The sequence below is a fragment of the Ochotona princeps genome, chromosome 7 (assembly GCF_030435755.1).
Source record: "Ochotona princeps isolate mOchPri1 chromosome 7, mOchPri1.hap1, whole genome shotgun sequence".
In the NCBI taxonomy this organism is placed as follows: domain Eukaryota; kingdom Metazoa; phylum Chordata; class Mammalia; order Lagomorpha; family Ochotonidae; genus Ochotona; species Ochotona princeps.
In genome coordinates, this window is record NC_080838.1 from 70,331,339 (window position 1) to 70,352,798 (window position 21,460).

Sequence of the window (21,460 nt, forward strand, 5' to 3'; positions counted from 1 at the left end):
AGTCACAGCACAGGGTACCAGACTGATGCACTCCTCTAAAAAGAATGGGGAACACACAAAGAAGAGGATCCATGTAGTAGTGCTGTTCTACCCTTGTCCCACAAAACATTGGAGAAGGGTTTTGATGTATACGTTACACTCCAGACAGGCAGTCTGGGAAAGGCCAGCCATTTCCTCTCATGCTCATGGCGATCAGCTGTGGTGTCTGTGGAAGAAGAACAAGTTGGCCACTAATCCTGGTCTAGGAAAAGGTTCTTAAGGCTAGGCTGATGGGAACAAAAGTGTATGTGTCAAACAGAAACCGGCAGAATACACAAGGGCAATGTGACAAATTCAATTACATCAAGAAAAGGCTTGAAGTGCCATGTGTGATGGTTGTATCTTGGTTTGTCATACTAGATCTATTCATCTGTCCTCTAACCCTCTCTACTGTGTTCCCTGCTTTGGGAAGAAGAGTGGTGTGGTTTATGACAGGCTCCCTGCTTCCCAGGTTCCAGCCAGTTTTGCCGAGTAGCCAGCAGAACTAGCCCTCAGAGGTATAAAGTGAGATAACAGAACTAACTCTTCCCACCTACAACTCCGTGAGGTGGCCTCCCGCAGGCTGTATTTCCTAATCCAAAGTTACAAGGACACAATATCCTTCTTTCGCCTCCCAAGTTCCAGAAATCACATGCGCCCTATATTCTTTGGGCCTAGGATAATGAGAACCCCACTGTACTAGCACTTGGATGCTACACTCTTGCCCACAGTCTTCCCTTTACCCTAGCCTCACTTCTTTAAATAATGCCTGTATTAAACTCCTCAAACCATCTTCATTTTAGTGTACCATTTGCTACCTTCCTTCTGGGACCCTGACTCATGTACCACATCTGATTCTAAGACTTAGATCAAGAACGGCTGTGAGGATTAGCAATGTTATTAGCTGAGATAATGAAACAAAGAGACAAAGATATTTCACCATGGAGAGAAAGTAAAGCATTCAATTTGCTGCTTTACAACAGCTGGCAGCAGTTGCAAAAACAAACCTGGTCTGAGGATGGAGATGATTATTTTTTGGAAATTTGCAGGAGGACCCTATGTGTACTATCAGCACTGGTTTAATATATAGAATTTATTTCATTCAGGAAGTGGATCCAGAAAGCTTTTTCCAAAATAAAACACTAGAGCTTAAAAGAGTGTTAAGGTCACCTAGCTGGACTCTCTCTCTACAGGTGACAGAACTAAAAACTTGGCAGTTGTGTCCCCAAGGCAGACTGCTAGCTGCTAACAGTGTTAACACAAGAATGCATAGTTGTGGAACTCCTTTAGCAGCGCTCTTTCCACAAAATGGAACATCTATTCCTACTTAACTGGGCTCAACTGGACTACAGCACTGAATACCCAATCTGTAAGCAACCATACCCTCGTGAAAAAAACAAGTGCAATACTCTGGCAGCATTTTACACTCCTAACTAATATTTCATGCACAGTGGCTTGGCAGGCTTATACTCCACCTGCAGTACTGGCATCCCATAAAGCTGTTGCTTTGTGTTCTGGCTTCTCCCTTTCCAATCCAGCTCTCTGCTTAAGGCATAGGAAAGTAGCAGAGGATGGCTCAGGTGCCTGGGCCTCGCACCCACTTGAGAAACCCGAAGAAAGCTCTTTTAACTGCTGCTATTGGTGGAGGCAACCAAGGGAGAAAGCACTTTTTTCCTTCTCTCTGTAAATTTGCCTTTCAAATAAAAATGAAATAAATATTTTTATTAATAGTTTAGAAATAAGAATCCAAGCATAAACGACCACCACATAAGCTACAGAACAGTTTTTGTTTGTTTTACTACAGACGGTGTCACTCAGTAATGTCATTTTGAGCTTGTAGTTGCTTGAGTTTGAGTGATGAACTAAATATAATCAGCTGGATTATGTCAGCAGCAATAAAGGGTTATGGATTTTTGTAGTATTTAAGCAATACATTTTAGTTATAAAATTGAATATGTAAGCATCTGAATGAATCTATCTCTTTTTCCATACTTGCAGGAACCATCCTTCTAAATGACAGCTTAAACTAAAATATAATTTGGAAAAAATTATATAATTTGGAAATCAGAAAAAATGTATATTCTTACGTATATGTACACACATGCATATGTATATGTAAAACTTACTTATTCATTTGACATTCAGAGTTACAGAGAAAAGGTGAATGGCACAGATGGATCTTCCATCCACTGGCTCGCTACCCTACATGGCCACAAATCCAGGGCTGGCTCAGGCTGAAGCCAGGAGTTAGAGCTTCATCCAGGTCTCTTACATGAGTGGTAGGGTCCCAGGCACATATCCTCTGCTGCTTTTCCACAAACTCTTTAACAAATGTGGTAGAAAGAATGGGCCTCAATATACAGACCAAACATGGAAAATTCAAAGCTAACATTCACATAGACTTAAGTACTTCAATGTAATATTTTTTTAAAATTGTGCATAAAATGAAGTTTTATACTACACTTTCCTATTTTGAGGCATACTGTAATTTGGACCTTAGAATTAGGGATGCTCAACCTTTTCTATTGTTACAGCATATACACTACTCACAGTCACCTACACCTTTGATGCAGTCTCTTTCAACATTTCAGTAACAGTGTTACAGGAATAGCAGAGAACAACCCTCACATTTGTGCAGTCATAATAGACCCTAACTAGGCAAAGCCATCTTCACTGAGAGAAATAAAATTGGAGGTATCACACTCTACCTAATTACAAAATCAACTATAAAGTTATAGTAATCAAACACAAGTAGAAAACAGTGATTTTTTTTAGCTTACTACTTGTTGATTTCTTTATTTAGTAGATTACAAAATAAACTGAAAGTGTGTCATTGTAAAAATTGTAAAAAAAATGTAAAAGAAAAATTAAGGAGGAAGGAGGGTGTGAGAGAGAAATAAAGATAGGGTGGGAAGTATCATTATGTACTTAAAACTATATATATGAAATACACGAAATTTGTTCCCATTACATAAATATTTTTTCAAGTTATTAACAAGAAAAAAAGAAAAGGAAAAGAAACCTGTAACACTGGCCCAAAAGGGACATGTCAATCAACGGACAGAACAGAGGGGCAGAACGAACCACATGCATGCAGAGCCGCCGATTCTACCTCCCCTGCTGCTTGTCAGGATGTGGCACATGGTGACGTTTTGCAGTGTAAGCTAGCAAAACAAAACCAATCAAAAAAGGAAAAGATGACCAGAGAATTGAAAAGTAAAGAGCTAAGAAGAACCTCAAAGCCTTCCACCCCAGACTCTGCACAAAACTCATTAATTCAAGATGTGTATGAAGTAAGCACTTCCTCCAGTGTTCGAGGTGGGTCACGATGTTGAGTGTGTTCGGGGACAGGCAGTGTATCTGAACAGGTGAATCAGCCAATGCACAGATGCTAGTGAGCGGTAAGCACAGTCACTGCTTACAAGTGCAGGCTCCACCTAACGCCTCCCTTCTCTCTGGGTGTCAATGTGTGCTCACACACTGTACGTTAAAGCAGTGACTGCAGGCTGAATCTGTGCTATTTTATTTCATGTAGCAGACAACACAGAATACTTCTCTCTGCACCTCACCTTTGGATATTTTTCAGGGGTCTTCTAGCTCTAGAAACTTGCTTACCCATCATTCCCTTTACTTCCACTTTTGTAAGAAGAGCCAGTGAGTGGGAGAATTTCTGATGGAGGAGCCTGGGCAACTCCTCTGGCAGGACACAGTCCCTGCAGGTAAGCACAAGAAGCACAATAGCAAACAGCCCAGAACAGGCTATGGAAATTATCCCACTGGTATACACATGGCATGGATTGGGGGCAGACCAGGCTGAACCTGTTCACATCACCCGCTGGTGAGTCCGAGCGCCAGAACAGAGTGTGGGTTGAGCCAGGTTCGGTTGTGACACTTACTAGTACACAATAAGGAATGCCAAGGTGAGATGAGCCATACCAGATGTGGTTGCAGCGCCCAAACAGCACATGTGATAATCAGGAGAAAGAGGCAAAGCTGACACAGGAATGTGGGCTCCCCTGCTGGACAACTACTTCCATTGGAAAGCGTGGGTTCGGATGGGGGCAGATCAGAATAGGCAGGGCTGTTACACCTGTGGGCCTCATGTGAGCTAGATAAGGGAAGGGCCACGGTGGGCTGACTGTTCCGACTGGTGCAAGCAAAAATTAGAATGGGTGAGGGTTGGTTGGGCTAGCCGCAGTACTAGCTGGCAGAGGCTGGCACTTGGAGCTAATTCTGTCCAAATGCCAGAACTACCTGGAGAGTGCATAATCTGGGGGTGAGTATAGCCTAGAAGGGAAATAGTGGGCACCTCCTTTGGGGCTACCACTCTCATTGGACAGCACGAATACCAGGACAGGGGCAGGGGTGGCTGTACAGAAGGGCACCTGCCAGTAGGTGTGTGGGCTGGATGGTAGGTTGGTTGGGTTGAGCGGGGCTTCAATGCCCATTGACACATGCGAGAGCTAAACGGGATGTGGGACAGACTTGACAAGCCTGCAGTGCGTACTGGCAAGCATGGGAACCAGGGTAGGGGGCAGAACTGGTGGGGGTTATGGGGAGTTGCCCCAACTAGGCTGCAGCTCCAACCGGTTTGCGTGAGGACCGAGTATGAAGCAAGCAGGATCGAACTGGACTACAACACCCGTTGGTTGACGAGGAAGACAGGGCTGGAAACAGAACGAACCCAGCAATCCCAACGACCAGCATGTGCATAAGCTGATTGGTGTGACAGACGGTGTCGGACTCTGTACTAGCAAACTCGCGTAAGAATCAGGCCTGGGATCATCTCAGATGAAGTTTCTTTGGAGATCCCTCCAACTAAACTGCTGATCTTATAACCCCAACCATGAAGAGACTGTCAGCCAGTGGATTCTGAATAGGGTTCATTGTGATTGGAACTGAGAGACTGGCAGCAATCCAGAAATGATGAACTATCAAAACTGTATGAGCAGGACCCTCAGAGCATGCCTCCCATTGGGGATCTGGGATGGGTGGGAGGCTGGGTGGGGCTTTTCCCTTTGTTTTTTTCCCTGACCCCAGATACAGGGAAAAATGATATTGGTGTGGAAACAATGGTATTACCCACTTTCACCCTGTAGCCCTCGACCGTTTGTTCCCTAATCAACTAAGAAAGATTACTAAAAAAATAATTAAAAAAAAAGAAGAGCCAGTGAGTCAAAAATTTCCTTGGTGAAAATGAGTACATTCATTTTAAGTTTCAATTCAAGGCAGAAAAAGGAATTTTATCAAGGGCATCTCATAACGTTCTTCCACTTCTTCTACACAAAACCCAAGAGGAGTAACCACAGCTGTATGAATGCACACGGATAGTAACAAAAATCAGATACAATAATGATTACTTAAGAAATACTGACATTTGAAACACTAAACGCTGAGCTGCAAATCAAAGGATTTTGTTAGCGTCATGCGGCAGTTAAAAAAACCCTAAATAACATTAATTAAATGTTGCTCTGATCTTTCACTCTGTCAATGAACCACAGTCTCTATCTAGCTTCATTCAAGCACATTAATGGGGACAGGGAGTCTGCACAACCCAGGTCAATGATGTTCCTTTTTACGATGACATTCACACATATTCTGAATCAGGTGACAGTGGGGTCGTGTATCAAGGCTTGTATAGCAAGGCACGTGTTCAACGAACAAACAGAAATTGTACATCAAATGTGAAACTGTCTTTGGTTTTTTTTTCTTTCAGTACATTTAGGATCGTGATAGAATTTATGACAGAAGATTTTTCAATACTGTACTATAGTTATGTTCAGTATGGGCCCACATACACAAAGACTGGAACGAAACTTTCTAGGTTCACAAAATTATACCCAGACAGGTTAAATATAGGCTCTTTTCTCATTGTGTACAATCATATTAACGTTGATACAATGGAATTTATTTAAAGGTTGGCTACTTACTGTGGTTGGAAAATAACGACTGGTCTTGAATTTTTTCAGAGCCATCGAACAGGTGTAGGTGCCCAGGAAGAGGATGAAAGACATGAGGGTCACATCAGGAACAAAATTACAATTGTTCCCCACCAGCTGTCCTCCGTATTTCAAACACTCCTTCTTCGACAAAAGTCCCCAGTCAAAGCTAGTATTGTGGTGCTGGGGGAGAAAAACATGACAAGTTTTTTTTTTTTTCTAGAGAACATTGACTCACCAAAGGTAAATTTCGAAGCTTAATTTGCTGCATAAGGATTTTACTGAAAGGTTCCAGAAAACAGTCTGAAGCTAAGCAGTGGTGGGTGAAGCTACGAGGTGCTAATGGACAGAGAAGATAAGGGGAAGCAGGAGGGCAGGGATTGGGAACACAAGGAGAGCAATGCAGTGCATTAACAACCAAACCTTTGTTCATCAGAAGAAAACCACAAAGTCCCTCTTTCCTGCCACCCTTCCTGGGAGTGAACTGAGACACACCAAGATTCTAAGTCTAAAATGTGAGATGCTGTAAAACACATTTGTTGGGAAAAGGGAAAAAAAAAGAACTTCTTTTTGTAGTACACTGTTTCTTAGGCCTCCCCATAACAGCGCCTATGGTGACTGCTATGTGGACTGCAGGAGGCAAACTTCCTCCTGATCTCTTGCTTTCATGATTACACTATTCTCTTAACAGAGTGTTGATTTAGGGAGCTAATCTATACAAATGAGGCTGCACCTTGCCTTTTCAACTGCACATCCTCATGAAGCACAGCTTTCCCCTTGGCTCCAGATCAGCATCTGAGCCTTCAGGATGCCTGAATGGGATTCTCAGTGCCAAGGCTGTTTGGCCATAAATGTCCAGGTCTTCCGAGACTGCTGTCACACGGTCAGTGCCATGCTTCTCTCACTCTTCCGATCTGTCTCTAATGCCCAGCGTAGGTGGACGTGCACCTATTTCCAGCTTCTCTGAGGACTGACTGCTGCTAGTTCACAACTGATTGTTTCTCAGGAGAACTTCCCTTAGCCACATAAGTGCAATGTCACCTGAACCATTATACCTTCTTATAAGCAATTACTGAATAACACTACAGAAGGGGAATAAACCTAATCCAATCTTGAACCCGGCACAATGGCTTAGTGTCTAAATTGTTGCTTTACATGTTCCAATATCCCATATGGGATTTGGTTCATGTCGCAGCTCCTCTACCTCCCATCTACTTCCCTGCTTGTGGCCTGAGAAAGCAACAGAGGATGGCCCAAACCCCTGGAACCCTGTACCCATGTGGGAGACCTGGAAGAAACTCTGGCTCCTGACTTTGGATCAGTTCAGCTCCACCCAATGCAGCCACTGGGGGAATGAACCAGTGGTGTACCTCCTCTCTGCAAATTTGTCTTTCCAATAAAAAGAAAAATAAATAAATCTTTAAAAAAAACCCAATCTCAAAACAGGAGCAATTTACATGGTACAGTATATGCTTCTGAGCACTCTCTATGATCCTGCTGAAGATCAACTCCACTGAGGCCAATCATTATGTCACCCCTTCCTGCCCCATAGCACATCTCTGTGTTTACCCTATACTCTCAATTAATCCCATGCAAGTGACATTCTTGTATCAGAATACGTTTCTTAGAACTCTTTCTTGAATTGCTAGTGAACCAAAAACTAACAGCCTCTATGCCTAAGAAACTTTTCCTAGAATGTTACAGTTAGAAGAAACTTGGAGGTAACTGTATCAGATTTCTTACGACCCACCTGCACCTCACCTTCAATAGCTTTGAAAGACAGAGGCTCACCCACTGCTTGAATATTAATTGTGGTGAGTAATTTCCTAGGTACTCAATCCTGGCTTAGTGAAATTGCTTCTACTGATATTTGAATCTTCTCACATTCTGATCCTTAAGTCAATGTCTTTTTTCTATACATGCAAGTTTTTTGCATATTGTAACAATTATGACTACTGCCTGAAAACAGATTTCAAAATCCTGCTCATTTAAATGAATATCAATGTGACGGAATGGGAAAGTTGGATTTCTCAGCTTAGAAACACTCAAAATCCACACAGCTTTGTTTCTGTAGTCCACGGCTAATGAGTGTGTCATGTAGAGACACAAGAGTTACTTGAAAACACCTTAAATGTAAATGTGAGAAGATAAACGTCTCCTGTCTTTTACTACCACCTCACACCAAACACATCATCAAGATCTTTGACTATCTAATGAATTCGCTTGATGTGAATGATAGTTATAAAAGAGGAATCCCCAGCAAGACTTTGTTTTCTTAAAGAACACAAAGATAAAGTTCTTATGTAATTCACTAAAAAGCAAGTTGTAGTCTTTGTTTTAAATATTTTTTATATTAGCTTCAACCTGTAAACTACTAACTTGCATAATTGCTCGTCAAACTCCGCTTCTGGAAGATGATGAGTCACCTCATTTTGTTTTTCAGACTTCTACAAGTGGATATTTTTAGCAGAATACATTTAAAGTTTAGAGCTCATAATGGGTAGCTTATTCCTTTCTTTGAAGTCAGCAAAAATTTAGTTCACCACATTAATTACAGCAGAATCCTCCATTATCACAACTTTCTCAAAGAAGCTAGCGACGTTAAATCTATCAACAATTATCAATTTTCTGAAAGATTTACATTAAGGTGAAAACTCTGGAGAGGTGTGTGAGATGACATTCTCTTGATTATATCAATCTAAGCAGTGTCTTCTGGTTTCAAATGATTCTTTGTATCATTACACAGAGAATTCATGCTCTAAAGACTATCATTAAGGACTCATGTGCTAAACTTCGGGCAAAAATCTCAGTGTGTATACAATTTCAAGAGCAGTTTCTTGCTCTTGCAAAACCTAAATCCCAGCTGATAAACACATCCATTTAAATATCACTATAAAGGTATCTAGAGTGTGTGTGTTCTTCACCCAAGCTAATGTTAGTGGAGATTAATATTAAAAGACGTCCACCTAGTAAGCCAACTCATCCACAATAACCACTTACCTCCCTTGTCCAGCTGCCACCACCTCTGCACTTAGTGTAAGAGACTCTTTGCTCACCTCACTGCGACTCCTTTCTTTTTCCCCTCGCAGATGGTTCCCATCTCACATGATTTTAATATTATTCCCAATTCAAAATGCTATACGTATCATTAAATGTTTAAGTCAGAAGTTTAGAAACAATACAAACAGGAAAATGAGTTTAGAAGTTCTCTTTGCCTATTAGAACTCTCACATAACTTCTCTCTCTGATACGATGCCTGGAACTTTGTTTTACAATTATACTATAGTCCCCCTCAACATTCAGTATCAAATATTTTAAAACGCTCAGACAAACAGGGATGTTTATTGCATCTGGAGACTTAGATCTAGGTGACTCAAGTTTGGGGATGTCAACTTAGAAACCATTTTCAAAGAGTCAGATCACCAGAGTAACAGCATTAAGTAAAACTACAAAAGGTAATGCACCCAGGGGAAAGTGTAAAACATCGGGGCTATCCACAGTGGGAGGAAAAACACTGCAATCAACTACAAGAGTCATCAGAGTTGAGTGATGAATAACGAGAAAAGTACAATTCACCAAGAAATAAGTGGGAGTGAAAAATTCTATCAGCAATTACAGACTTTTTTTTTACCCAAGAAACCTATCAGCATAAGAACATACTGACACACAGGAGCATTGGAAGTTCAAGGTGAGTTCTTCTTGTGAGGTGTTTTTGGTGGATAAGAAATTACCTAGGAGGGTAGGGTAAACGGAATGACAGAAAAGCTGAAGATGGAGACAGGAAGATGGGAGGTTAGCACTAGGATGTATCAAATAGGGATGGGAATGCTAAATAACAAAAGTATAGAGCCTAGGGAACAAAGGGACTGAGCATGACTTTAAGAAGAAGGGAAAGAAAACAAACCAAACAGGATGAGGTGGGGACCACAGAAACTTGAGCTGATGAAGGAAATGTTGCAGACATAAGGTATCTGACATATTCAAGAAAAGTATATGTGTTACCTTCTCTGCCCTTTTCATGGAGAAGACAAAATTGGACTAAAAAACAACATTTTCAATTTGGAGTTGTCAGTTAAAAACAATTGGTCCAATTGCATTTGAATTTTAAATTAACAATGGAAAACATTCAAGTTTATTTATTTGTGTTTATCTGAATGAAGGGGAGAGAAAGAGAGAGAAAAACAGAGTGATAGATAGACAGACAGAGATCTATCTTCCAGTGGTAAACTTCCCAAATGCTTTCAACAGCCTGAGTGGATGAGAGGGAATCCTGAAGCCACAGACTCCACCTAGGTCCCACACATGGGAGAAAGATGACCCAACATCTGGAGTCATTACCTGTTGCCTCCTAGACTGCACAATAGCAGTAAATGGAGATGATAAAAGAAAGACTTTCTGAATCAAGATGGCAGAATAGGGTAAGGACACATTTAAATGGACAGAGAAACATTTTATCAGGATGAAGCAGAGAGGACATATTATAGGAAATAGGGAAGGACAGAACAACAGCAGAGGGGTACCTGGAGACTGACAGACACAGGAAAGCAGCAGACACAACAGTGTGGTGTTGCAGTGACTGATACTCCAGCCATCTTCAGCTAACACCGATCTGAACTCCACCAGCAGCCGGAACTCCACCAGCAACCAGGTGGGAAGGGACTTTCACTGGGAGCTTGGGAGGTGAACCCAGACAAAGAACTACATACTCTATAATTTTATTTGCTAATCAACACTATTTCAATTACATATATAATACATTGAGTAAACAATAATTGCATCTGAAAAATGGAAAACTGTGCCAAAATGAAATGATACCTGCACCAGCACCTGACTGTACAAATGAACTAACAAAAGTTTTCAAGGAACAATAAAGATGAAAGAAAGAAAAGCAATTGTTCGATGTTTCCTTAGAGTAATAAAGTATCTCCACTTGAATTATTAACTAACAACATGAGACAGTTCAAAAAACTGTAGATGCAGTGTATAGAGATGAATAAATCAAGCCATCCAACAGAGAGAAAACCAAATTTAAACTAAGCCCTGAAAGGTGGTTTTCGACTCTGAAATAAAAAATGCAGTAGGAAGAGTAAGTGACAAAATAGCAGCACTGAAAAGGTATGAGAGCAGAGCCAGCAGAAGTGGGTGGCTAAGGAAGTAAAAACGACAAACTGGAGACGTGCAGTGTTTTTTCTGGACTGGCAGAAAACAAGAGGTGAGGTGTTAGAGAAACCACGAGCAAAGATGAGGACGTTGAGACATGCAAGGACTCCCTCACTTCTACAATACATTCTTCATTAAAAACGCACTGGGCACTCCCAAGTGGAGTGGCTAACAGTGAGAGGGCCAGGTGTGCTGAAGCAAATCTTGCAACGAGGTAGCCAGAAAAACCGGACTGAAGGGGAACAAGACCAGCTTGCTGAGGCTTTGAACCGGGGGTCAAACTTACAAAAAGAGATTTTGATCTTTTGATCTATTTTTTTCTGAGTCTTGTGTTGAAGAGAATACTTTGTTGCATGGATTTGCTTGTGATTCGAAAAAGCAGAATTAATACTGAAGGATTTATTTTAGGATCTAGAATAACCATAGAAATCCTTCACCCATGAAAAATAGGAACATTTGAGACAGGATGCAAGGAATGTTGACAGTCACTGAGGCCAGGTGAGGGGTACATTGTTCTGTTCCCTCTATTTTAGGGAACATTTGAAATTTTCCAGCAGTAGGAGCATGCAACTTTCGAGAAGATTTAAGGACAGAATGGTTTTTACACTTGACTTTCTCAATCAGAGAAAAATCACAAGGATGCTATGCACAGAAGACTAATACGCCATCCACTTTCCATGAAAATGAATGTTAACTTCTAGATTCACCCTCAAGGTACATCAAATCAAACTGCTTTTGCTGCTATGTCTGACTGTCAAGCAAAATTTATGTGACTGTAATAGCTCTTGGTGCCATGATTAACAACAATCTCTCTGTAGACATGATATGCTTCACTGGGTAATATAATTATGATTAAAAAAAAAGAAAGGTCCTATGTTACCCCCCTAGAGTGTCAACTAGCAAGATATGTGGCTTTCTGAACACAAATGACAATGAACAAAGCACCACAAAAGCCTCAAGGTTAAGTCTCTGATGTGCTGTTTAAGGTTTTTACCCCATGCCAGGTGAATCAGATTTGCAGTGATCCTCTGCCTTACCTTATCATCTGCAACATAAATTTGAGTCGCTTTGAAGTACTCTGAATTATCTTACCTACTTGGTGACTCAGATTACAAGACTTTGCAGGAGACTATCACTCCCCTCCTAACAACCAAAACAAGTGTGATGAACTATAAAAGTACAGCTTTTAAAAGTCCACCAAGGAGATGAGAATGCAAAAATCCCACATACATTCTAGAACATGAAAAGTCCTTCATAGCAGAAAAACAACCCTTGGCTAGCTCAGTTCTAACCAGGAAGGAGGTAGAAGACATCGTTTCTATGGAAAGAAGGAAGAAGAAAACTATCACGCCTTCGCTACATTTTTCAGAGAGGCATGCTGACTGGGGTAACAGAATCCATAACCACATGCCCCCAGTCTTTTTCCAAATGCTCTTTGCCAAGAGCACAGGTAATGCAAGGACTGGGGGATTGGACAGGAGAGCTTAGAAAAATCTTGCCCAATCCCAACACATACAGCCTCCTCAAATGCAAGAAAACCTTTTCTGCAGCTGGGAGACAGGGAAACAGAGCTGAACGATAGTGCTCCAAGGCCTTCAGAAGTATTTCAAGGCTGCGTTATGTGCCCTTAGAGGGTAGGGACAGTTGAGTGGCAATGGAGGCTTCCCATGACTGGGAAAGCTGACGCATTCTGATGAGACAAGCCATAGGGGATTCATGTAACTTTTGAAGTGGTAGAATAGCTTTCTTTACTGTTTGAATGAGAGGTACAAGAGTATGCAATGGTCACAATTCATTTCAATGAACACATCAGAACTGTGCATTTTGTATGCCTCAGTTTAATCATTAAATTTTTCCTATGAAAAAGCAAATACTAACGTCCTTTCAAACACCTCCTGAGAAGAGAGTAACAATGGTCTCGCTCTGGGAACTGTTAACTGCAAGCCACTGGGTCTTAGAGCTCACTGCATTGTGGAACAATGGGTTCAGCCGTTATTGACAATGGTGACATTCCACACAAGCACCGGTTTGGGTTCAGGCTGCTCAATCTGCAGTTTAATTCCACGCTAAAAATGTGCCTGAGAAAGCAGCGGGAAACGGCCAAGTACTTGAGCTCAGCAGTTACATGAGAGACTCAGATGAAGTTCCAGGCTTCTGGCCTCATTCAGGTTCAGTCCAGTCCCAGCCAGCCATTGTAGACATGTGGAGAGAGAACCAGTAGACAGAAGATCTCTTTCTCCTCTCTCCATGTTACCTGCTTTCCAAATACCTAAAATAAATCTTTAAATAGTACAGACAGGCTGCAGCTGGTCTCCAAGGGACCTTCTAAGGATTTGGGTATGCAGGTTACAGGAATACGCTCAGCGAGAAGCCTGCAGGAGATCTGGCAAAGAAGGATTCTTAAACTCAGAGGAAACAACGCAAAACCTGCCTTTACCTCAGGATGAACTACACCTCTCCTAGACTTCTACCTTCTGCTTGAATACTACTGAGGCCTGCCCTACTTTGTGCTCTTCTCCGAAGCACAACACTTATCCCCAGAAGGAGGATGCTTGTCTCCCTGCTCATGAAACCAAAGGTCTTCTTTCCTCCGACAAGGCGCACCAGGCCTCGAGAGGGGCAGCTCCCTGGCCAGGGGGCTGCATGTCACCTGCACTGCACCTTCTCTATCAGTTAATTGCTGCTGAGTTGCAAAGAAGGACATGAATACCTGAAGAGTGTCTCTCCTTGAAAAGGCCCAGGGCAGCACAGCTGGCATGGCCAAGTACTGACCTCCACAGCCTAAAAAGGCAATTGACTTCTCCCACTAACATACTCAGTTAAGGATGCCATGCAACCAAGTGGAAGGAGAATAATACCACACAGAATAACAGCAGCCCCCAACATGGACGGTAAGAGAATGTGCAGGCACTCTGCTGTGCCCTGCAGCATCCTGATGTGCTGGCAACAGCACAGGTCTTAAAAGCACCAGTACAAAAATTGTTGTTCTACTAATTGATGGTTACAAATCTGATACAAGACTGGCTGTTCACCTTTAGAGCTTCAGTTTTACTCATTAGGAGGTAAAGATAATTAAACCTGGGAGTTTGAGGTTAATAATTGCAACACATATTAAGGTTTATAATGATGAGAATGTATGCAACATGTTTGGTTCCTAGAAGATGTTTTACAAATGACAGTTAAATTGCAATGATGATTGAGTCTCTATGTCCTCTTTCATAGTCATAGGAGAAGGCAACCAGAACTTCCATTTCTTTTCCATGAATCTTATTGAGACAGCTTATGATAAAACATATCCATTACTGGAATCTCTTCTAAAACCTGCCTAATATTGACTAGTCTGAGCGTTTTCTTTGATTGGTTATAAAAAGAATTGAGAAGTAATCCCTTTTTAAATTAGTAGAAACATTAACTACTTTTATTACAAAATAACATGTTTTTCATTAACATTACTTTTTATCATAATAGGAATATGAATTAAGATTTGTTAAAGTCTAAAAGGAAGTGTTTTTCCATAGATTTTAGGCAAATCCTTTTAGGTCACAGACTGAAAGGCTACAAGACTGAATCTGAACTCTTTTTTTTTTTTTCAGGTGGCTTCATGTGTACCTTTTCAGGCAAGCATACAGAATCAAAAACGGAAGTAAGGCTTGGGGGAAGTCCGAGGGAATTTTAACAGGAAATAAGTCAAAAAGGGAGCAGAAAGGGTCAACAGGGCCATGGAATATGAAAAGAAAGAAATGGGGTCATGCAAGAGTTGCTCAGGAAAGACACAAAGCAGTGTGTTTGAAAGGGATGTTGTGGGCACTCGCTCCATAATGTCTGCACAAGTGTTCTGGTCTCCCAAGAGATGGGCATTCTGTCAGCTCAAGGTATTAGGGCTCTTGCTTTATAACTGAGAGATTGATATTCTTTGGTAGGACTCCATATCCAGCACAGAAGGCGCACAATTGGAAGTCTGAAGCAGCACTTTTCCCTTTTCTCCAACACAAAAGTCTCTCTCTAGTATTCGACCTTCCATGCAAAACAGCTCATTTTCAAAGCTCAGTCCCAGTCCCCTGAAGATCCTTGGTTACAAGCCATGGGAAAGGATATCATGTGACAGGACCACAGTCCATTCGAAGTGGCAGAGGAAATGTCCCGCTACAATCAGCCTTAGTGAGGAGAACACAGCTCCATTTGGTTGGGCAGAGGCGTTCTTAACCTTGCTAGAAGCACAGCAAGAATACCAGGCTCTCATTTTTCAATATCTATCATTGTCCCCTGGGAAAACATTTCAGGTCACTAATAATGGGCTATAACAGTTACACTCCTAAAAGGGGTTGAAAAGCATATTGTAAGAGTAAATACTGGCTCCAGCTTTGGTTTTAAAAGCAAAAATAGACTTTTTTTTTTTTTTTTTACTAAAAGCTGACCAGCATGGAGAAAAGTCCTTATTTTCTGGCCCTGTACAAATTAAATACATAGTCTACGCCAAAATTGCTGAAAGGCAGGCCATAGCATATTATGATTGGAGCCGTAGACAAACAGAAGTTGAAACATGAAACAAGGATACATGGACTTCAAATAGTAAATCACTTACCATTTCAGCAGGATAAACAGTTGGCAATTCCTCTGGGACTAGCGTTGTGTCATTCGCTATTGAGATATTAGCTGCAAAAAAAGAGACGGTTTTTAGCTAAAACTCAAAGAGAAAAATTTGAATGCATAATTGGCTATGGAAAGAAATATATCCAGCATTAAAGATGTTTTCCATAACCGTATAAGTGCTCAGTGATTTTTTTCTTTATTATAACAATTTTTATCTTCTGTCAAAACAGATATGAATGCAACTATTGTGCTTTAATCTGATACAAAACAATAGCAAATGTTTAATGAGATGATATTAAAATGTGTTTCAGGCTTCAGAAGAAAAATTTTAAATTCATATTAACTAAAAGGCACTGCATATATTTTGTCTAATGAAAGAAAAAACTGGTAGTAATTGAGCTAATAATTGAGTAAACTGACCACTGGGTTCGTGTAGAAATCTCATAAATTGGTATTTCACTGTGAGTTAACTAATTTGAAAATTTTAGAAATGTGAACTGCATATGACAGAATAGATTTTGCAAGATGTGTGGAAACAAAATATACCAAATATTAATTAACATAACAGGGATGAAACTTTAATTTTAAAGATTAGTGTCATGTGAATTTTCATCATTTGCACACTGCAAGCTATCACTTTTGGAATATTAAACTAATATTCCCCTTAAAACTCTATCATTAGTAATTTTAATAGGTCTGATTGTTAAAGCAAAATATTTTAAAAGAAATCAGTGAATAAAATATCTTTCTTTATCATGTCTTCCTTATTATCTAAATTTTTACATATGATAACTCACAAAAATATCCTAATATTTGCAAATGTTATAAACACAGATTTTTCTCTTTATGGATCACACAATTCATTTAATATCCAAATTGCTAATTACTATTTAAGTCCCTCCAAGCTCCTGACCTGTCATTTGAATTTACATATGTGAGATCTTACCTACAAAAAGCTTTAAGAAGAAATGCACTGATCTATTTAATACGTGAAATTTAGAATGTGAGGTGCACGAGGCTAGAATAGAAGCAGCAAGTCTGATTCACTGTATTACTCTAGAATCTACCCAGTCTGGCTCTTAACTGACAGACTTGCACATACTTACTTAGTGTCAGTTAAGAAAGTTAGAAAAGAGGGCACTGTAAACAAGAAAAAAAAAAGGAGGAAGAGAACGAAAAGAAGAAGAAGAAGAACAACAAGAAGTAAAGCCAAAAGAAATGAGAGATAAGGAAAGCAAACGAAAGGAAAGCAAACTAAACTGGCACTCAGCTTGAGTGCCAATTTCATTCACTGGTGGAGCCCTTTGTTCAAAGGCTCTGGAATGGAAATACCATTGACCTAAAGCTGGTTGCTACAGTATGACAGGTACACCTGCACTGTGTGTTTCTTCTTATTCTGTCTCATTACAAGTTGTAGAATATATTAGGATAGGCCAAAGGATGCTTGGCCCAAAAACTTAAACAAGAATCCATTCTAAAAAAGAAAATGTTGGCAAGTTATCACAAACAAAATCTAGGTTCTATTACCATTTTGTTCTAAAATGTAACAATTATATTTTTCTTACATTGTTCCATTTGTTCACTTTAAAATATCCTAGAGCATATCCCAGTGATACCCAGTTTATATTGGGTGGACACTGACGCAGGACACACCAGGTTATTTTGCCATGATTATAGAGTCAGTAAAAGTAGAGTTGGCACCCAAACCTCCATCATTCCTTCTTCTACACAACATTTCTAAAGTCAAGCTCACCCAGAATTTAAGGTGGGACAGTACTCGCCGAAGTTAGATGATGAGTCTCAGCTGAGAGTTGAAATTCTTGTTTGAGCTTTTAAAGAAAAGAGAGAGAGAGAGAGGGAGAGAGAGAGAGAGAGAGAGAGAGAGAGAGAGAGAGAGAGAGAGAGAGGAAAAGGTTGGGTAAAGGGAAGGAGAGGGAAAGGTAGCAGAAGAGGAGGAAGAGGAAGGGGAAGATGGAGAGGAAGAAGAAGAGGAGGAGGAGGAAGAGGAGGAGAAGGAAGCAGAGGCAGAAGAAGAGGAAGGGGAGGGAGAAGGAAGTGTGTGTGAAATCCCAGTATCACTGAGATAGTGTCTGGGAAGCCACTCCTGCTATCAAGCCAGCGTCCTAAACACGGATTTTAGGGACTTCCGGTCACAGGAGATGGAAGACCTTGTGAAACACACTTCTCTCCCTAAAAACACGAGCTAAGGAGTGAAGAGGAAAAACACTGAAGGTTCCTACTTTGCTAAATGAATGATGGCTGTTAAAGACCAGGAGTGAACTAAAATAGGATTCCTATCTAAACTTTCAGAAATTGCTTTCAACTGGATACATATCAATTCCATTCACTTAAATTCCTTTAATTTTCTCCAGTTTCCCTCTGAGAGAAGCTATAAACATAGATTGGCTTTCAAAATCCCAAAAGACCAATATCTAAAGGCCTATAAAAAAGTACATAATATTTCTCTACTGATTTTAACAAGCAGCTGCATCAAGAAAGACTTCAAAATAAATATATAATAAATCAATTCCATAAATATAAATTGGCAAGATAAAGTCAAATCCATAAATAATGGAATGATCTGGAAAAGCTATGGGTCATCACTTGGATCCAGATACATGCACACTGCCAATATTTTGGCAACTAAGAAAAATCTGTTCAAATGGAATCTTTAATCTTCTTAATTAGGATTCTGGAAAGGTCAAATGGAAAAGCACTGTACTCTGTCTTCACCACTGGCTTAGCAGCACAGCTTATAAAGCAAAGAAACCCTTTGCCTTAGGAATCTGGCTAATTGAGATTTGACCAATTCTCACTGGAGCAGTCTCTGTCCAACTGGTGATTTCAGGATGTTTCCACAATATTTCACTTCTGTTCCTCCTTCCTGTGGATTAAATTTTAGCTAATCTTCTGGAATAAAGACACTAATGGCCCCAGTCATAGACATCTATAAGTTTGTAACTCTTCCAACTTACGCTAGGTTTTCCTCCTTAATGTGTAATGAGAGTCCTGGAGAAGAAACAAAATGGAATCACATGGGACTGTGTATGTGCAAGTTATAGCAGAAATAAAGGAGCAGCCCCTGTGTGTCAGGTGTCATAGTTGGTCCACCTCCTCAACAGGAACCACCAGTTGCCTGGTTAAAAGTTCTCCCAGTTGATTCTCCAAAGACTCAGGCCCAGGAGCTATTCAATGGCAGGAACTATACCATCAGAAATATGCATGAGATCACTGGAGGTCATGAGGTCAAGTCTGGGCAACACCTACCTGCTGAGGTCACACATGTCAGCTTTGATGAACCCCCCACCCCACATTGTAGAGAGCACCGAGTGGTTGTCCGGGCTTGAATTCGAGCTCCATCCTCTTCGGAGCATCCTCAAACTTCTTCACCCCATATACTTGAGCAAGTCACTTCACTTCTGTCACCCATCAGTCCCTCACTTGTAACTGTATTTGAAATCATCAATCTTATAAACCTATTATGCAAGTTAAATAATAAAGAGCAGACAAAATTGCCAGTCTGGTGTCATATATCATGTATGATGGAAATAAAGGAAAACAGACCATTAGCTCTAAGACTTGAAGATTGCAGCAGAATGACAGCTAATTCTCAAGGTTTTGACGATGATTCAATACACAGTATTATGTTATTAAAATACAGGTTATGGGGGCTGGAGTGGTCCCGTGGTTGGGCGGCATCAGTATCTCATAGCAGGCTTCAAGACCTGGCTACTATTTTCTTTATCCAGCTTCCCATTAATGCACCCTGGAAGGCAGCAGAAGATCCCCCAAGTACAGGGGGCCTTGATATCCATGTTGGAGAACAGCATGGAGTTCTTGCCCTCTAGCTTCTAGCCTGGCCTAGAGCCACCTGCTGCACCCATTGGGGACTGAACCAGCAGATGGAAGATTTCTCTGTGTGTTTCTTTGCTGCTTTTTATTTCATATAAGCAAAATGTTTGAGAAAGAAAAGAAAAGAAGAGAAGAGAAGAAGTGTACGTGTATGTAGTTTGGTAAAACTCCTTAGTGAAGTATCTAACGTTTGGTTGCTACCCAAGGAAGTTTCTATCTGATTCTCTATTCACAACAGGGCCTCTTACAGACCCAGTGATATGAAACAGACTAACCTGATGTGAACCAGCAAAACTTCAAGAGTATTTCCCATTATAGTGAAACTATTTCAATTCTATTTAAGCAACAGCTTGAGGAAACAGAGCAACTGGAAAAAAGATACAAGATTCTCATTAAATGTACGTCTTGTTCCCTGGTTCTGTCAGACTTCTGTAGGGGTCCTGGATGACATGAGTGCACTACAATCTCTCGATAAAGCTGAAAATACAGAGTCTTTAAATGTCTAGGCCAATCAATAAAAAGACAAGAAAGCTTTCTGTAGGGAAAATAAAGTGAAAATTCTGCAAAAGGCAGCTTTAGAGAAGTTATTTGCCAACATCTCAGCTTTAAGTCTTAAAATGACAAAGTTTTTCGTTACTTTTTCTTGTTATTATCCCTTCAGATTACCTGAGTAATTTAACCAACACTAAGACTTTCACTGTCCCTGGGTAATTTCAAGGCATGACACTTTTCAATGAACAGGCATCCTCCCTGAGTTAACCAGATGCCGTGTTGGCAACTACAAGGCTCACCTATGACAGATAACTGGATGGATTATATTTAATCATGTTTACACAAAACTTCCCTTCCACACTCATGCATCATTACATTTGGAATGTGTTATAGACATTATTCTGGGGAAACTACTCCAAGACTGTGTTTTATACTTACCTAAGTCTAGGAAAATTTTCAGGTCATGGTGATAACACAAATTCAAGGGTTCTTATTTTCTGTTTGGTGTAAATATTACATGGAACCTGCTACAATACAGGTTAGAACTGCTAAAGTGGTCTACAAGCACAAGTGATGGCTTCTTCCCAATTTCTATTGTTTTTCTCAGAAGACCATATTACCACAAATGATAAAATATCAACAGTGTTGGTGAAGGATTCTTTTAAATGCAAACTTTCATAAGGCTACATCAAGTCACACTTCCTAGTTTTACCATTCATGAGTCTATAATTACACTCCTTCATAAAAAGGGAAGAGACAAACAGTAAAATAAAATGGCGTATAATGCAACACACTTTGAGGAAGATAAAATAGGATCCTCTTCTATGTTTTAATGCTTTATAAAAGGGCTTTCTAATTATGAAACATACATTGTCAATAATCCAGGCCCAAAGAAGACCCATGTAGCAGTACAATTTTATGATTTTTGTAAAGATTTTATTTTTATTGGAAAATCTGATACACAGAAAGAAGGAGAGACAGAGAGGAAGATTTTCTGTCTGTTGATTCACTCCCCAAGCAGCTGCAATGGCCACAGCTGAGCTGTTCCGAAGCCAGAGGCCAGGAGCCTCTTCTGGGTCTCCCATGTAGGTGCAAGTTCCCAAGGCTGTGGGCCGCCCTCCACTGCTTTCCCAGGCTACATACAGCTAAGGAGCTGGATGGGAATTGGGATTGCTGGGACACAAACCAGAGCCCATATAGGATCCCAGTGCATGCAAGGAGAGGACTTTAGTTGCTAGGCTACCACGCCAGGCCCATAGCAGTGCTTTTTACTGTGTACAAGATATTGGAGCACAGTATTCATTAGGATAATAGAATTACTATACAGAAAGGAACAATATAGAAATTCCCCTCTAGTGATAACTATTTTAGATGTTTTGGAGGCCTTCTCATGCCATGAAACAAATTCA

General features: G+C 40.5%; 1 protein-coding gene across 3 annotated transcripts in view; it reads right to left on the reverse strand.

Annotated features, from left to right (window-relative positions):
• SLC4A4 (solute carrier family 4 member 4) overlaps positions 1 to 21,460 on the reverse strand; it is a 336,295-nt gene that overhangs the window by 46,653 nt on the left and 268,182 nt on the right. For all 3 annotated transcript variants that reach the window (XM_004596192.2, XM_058667227.1, XM_058667228.1), the window contains 2 exons: positions 15,700 to 15,770; positions 5,949 to 6,140 (listed from right to left, as the gene is read on the reverse strand). In XM_004596192.2, the coding sequence (XP_004596249.2) occupies positions 5,949 to 6,140; positions 15,700 to 15,770 (263 nt within the window). The remainder of the gene's footprint in view (positions 1 to 5,948; positions 6,141 to 15,699; positions 15,771 to 21,460) is intronic.